The sequence below is a fragment of the Tetrapisispora phaffii genome, chromosome 16 (assembly GCF_000236905.1).
Source record: "Tetrapisispora phaffii CBS 4417 chromosome 16, complete genome".
Taxonomy (NCBI): Eukaryota; Fungi; Ascomycota; class Saccharomycetes; order Saccharomycetales; family Saccharomycetaceae; genus Tetrapisispora; species Tetrapisispora phaffii.
In genome coordinates, this window is record NC_016535.1 from 391,780 (window position 1) to 394,523 (window position 2,744).

Genomic DNA, 2,744 nt, shown 5'->3' on the forward strand with positions numbered 1-2,744 from the left:
AACTGTAAATATAATAACTAGTTATTATGCAGGAATTAAGATCTGTTACATATGAGTAATAGTCAAATTCAGATTTCAACATGAAGCATGAGTCGTAAGCGGATATAGTCCGAGATAAATATGGTTCTTCATGCTTAGCTAGTTGAAGACAGGTATTGTACTCACAGACATGGAATTAATGAAACCATATAAATAGGACATGATTTCATATTTTATATATCTATGTTTAGTCTAAATGTAATTTTGTATAAATTATATATCTAGAAAAGAGAAGCAATTACAACGCGACTAATTGTACAAAGTACTATTACAACAACACTAATAGTAGTATGTCTTCCCAGTACGCCCAATTACTATCTCAACAAATAGTTCTATTTATATTTTTCTATAATAAATATAATCATGTAATAAAAATATCAAAAATAATATAAATTAAATATCTAATTTCAACCTCAAAGAGTGTTGAGGAATAGGACTGTTCAATATGTCAACATTTCAAGTGTTTACGGGGGAGAAATCCCATAGCTCCAAAATTATCGATCGCCTTGAGCACCATCATGATTATCATTACAAAAACCATCGATACCTCCATAGGTGTTGAAGTAAATTTCACCATGTAAAGCATTCCCTGTGCCCGAACCAACGCCAGAAATATCATCATAATTTATTACTTCACCTGCTTTCGCATCAACTGCAGCAAAGCAATATTTCCAATCCCTGTTAGCAGCAATCCAATTTTGTACTTGACCTTCAAAATATGATAAACCCTCATCGGTTGGCTCATTATTTTCCCAAACAGAACATAAATCAGAATTCCCATTGTCATAATTATATGATAACCAACTGACTTCAAACCCATCGGTAGGGTATCCATCTCTCTTCGCATAAGTGTAGTTATTATAGTTCGGTACACCAGGCTGTGCACTGACAATTAAGTTTGAGAGCTCTTCCGGCGAATGAATATAAGAGAGTGCTATGTGATTTCCTAAATTAGATGAAAATACTACACCATTGCCACTGGTTGTTCGGTACCTTTTCTTTGAATCAGAAGTAACTTGAACTTTATGATGGAATACTAATGTTCCTGCCTCCCCTCCTAATTCTATGGTGCCATTTTGGTGAAGCCATGGATCAAACAAAAGTGTTTGGCCCATAAGTGCCTTTACAAATGATCCCCCTCTTTTAGTAGCTGATCCTGCAGCTTTAGATGCTGCATAAGCTGCGACTCCCACAGTGACTACACTCACTATTAATCCTGCTACAGGTGCGCATACTCCACCGGTGAAAAGCAGACAAACTGAGGCAACAAGATCTGGACGAATTGTAGTCCCAGCTGCAATCACGCAACCAAAGACAGCACTATAAGTGACCCAGTCCCATCTTGATCTTTTTAATAATTTCTGAGGATTACTTAAAATAACAGCCGGTGAGCTGACTGCACTACCCTTAATAAATAGCTTAACATTAGGATTTGCTAGAAATATCGTTAAGATTATAATAAATCCTGCTAGAATGCTAAGTCTAATATATTTCGAAGAAAGTTTGGTTCTAATAAATGACCAGTTCATACTATACCCAATATCTGATTGAATACTATTTTTTCTTCAATTGTACTCATTTTTTCTATCCAACAGTCAGGTTTCTTTATACAAAAATACTCAAGCTTCCGCTTGCGGATTAAGTCTACAATTTTGGAACATGCTTAAATTCAGAATATATTCCTAGTTTACTGTTTATATATGTATTGAACTCGAAACATGAGTAAAATGATTGCGGTTAATGGTATATCTGAACGTTAGTGACACCCAGAACTGTAGCATCATGAGCTTACGTATATAATTGGTTTATTTAGGTGGCCCTGCTGCCAAAAAGCGGTAATAAGAGGCATGCCAATGACCACAATCCCTGTAGCCGCATAATTGGCTGCACTAATTGAGAATATAGTTGTTGATGTTGTGCAGGCCATTCAGAGTCTACAGTACACAGCTCTAAGATACGGGCGCGAGAGGTTTCCTCGTCATTTCTTTTACACTCTGTTCTCCTCCTGCCGGCTCGCGAAACTCGAACTTGGCGGCAAACCTGCGCACAATTCTCTGTTGATAGCAGTCCGAACCGGAGGGCAATCGAAAATAAGCATTCCACTTCCCGCGCGGTGATCTCACTGGATTCCACATGCGACCGTCCGCCCTCTAAACGGATAATGGCTGCAAAAAATCTGAAACGGAATTTGTCAGAGAAGTTGTCTACGTCTGCGCAGTTGCCCACGAGTTCGTGCAGTCCCCAGTTTCGAAACTAAACAGAGTTCCGAGTTTCTAGAGTTCCAATCTAATGTTGTTGCATCAATTGACATTGTTCACACCTTGATAAAGAGGGGCTTGCGATGCCAAATTGATCAATCGAGACATGGATAATTAAATGATGACATCTTATTAGTAGGAAGGAGGTTGTATAACTTATTATAAAAATTATGTCCCTTCCTAGATACAGAGAGATGACAACTCCCTTTATATGATCTATTTTTTACTGCTTAGGTTGGCGACAGTTAGCGCCAGTATTTATAATTGGTAACAGCACTGTTTTGGGCAGTGGCCAATACAATGCGATACTTGAAGGCTTAGTTGACACGGTAGTGGAAGGGTTCAAGACAGTGTATTACTATGCAGAGTGGGGGTATGGGTGTTAGGATAGTAGGTGGGGGTATGGGTGTAGATAGTGGGGTAGTGGTGTAGGTATAGGTGGGTAGG

General features: G+C 38.4%; 1 protein-coding gene across 1 annotated transcript; it reads right to left on the minus strand.

The window, feature by feature from the left end:
* Positions 1–533: 533 nt before the first annotated feature.
* On the minus strand, positions 534–1,568 carry TPHA0P01860 (DUF5341 domain-containing protein; the record flags this gene model as incomplete). The annotated part of the gene is made up of 1 exon (XM_003688729.1): positions 534–1,568. The coding sequence occupies one exon, from the start codon at positions 1,566–1,568 to the stop codon at positions 534–536; it is 1,035 nt and encodes a 344-aa protein (XP_003688777.1).
* Between the last annotated feature and the right edge of the window lie 1,176 nt (positions 1,569–2,744).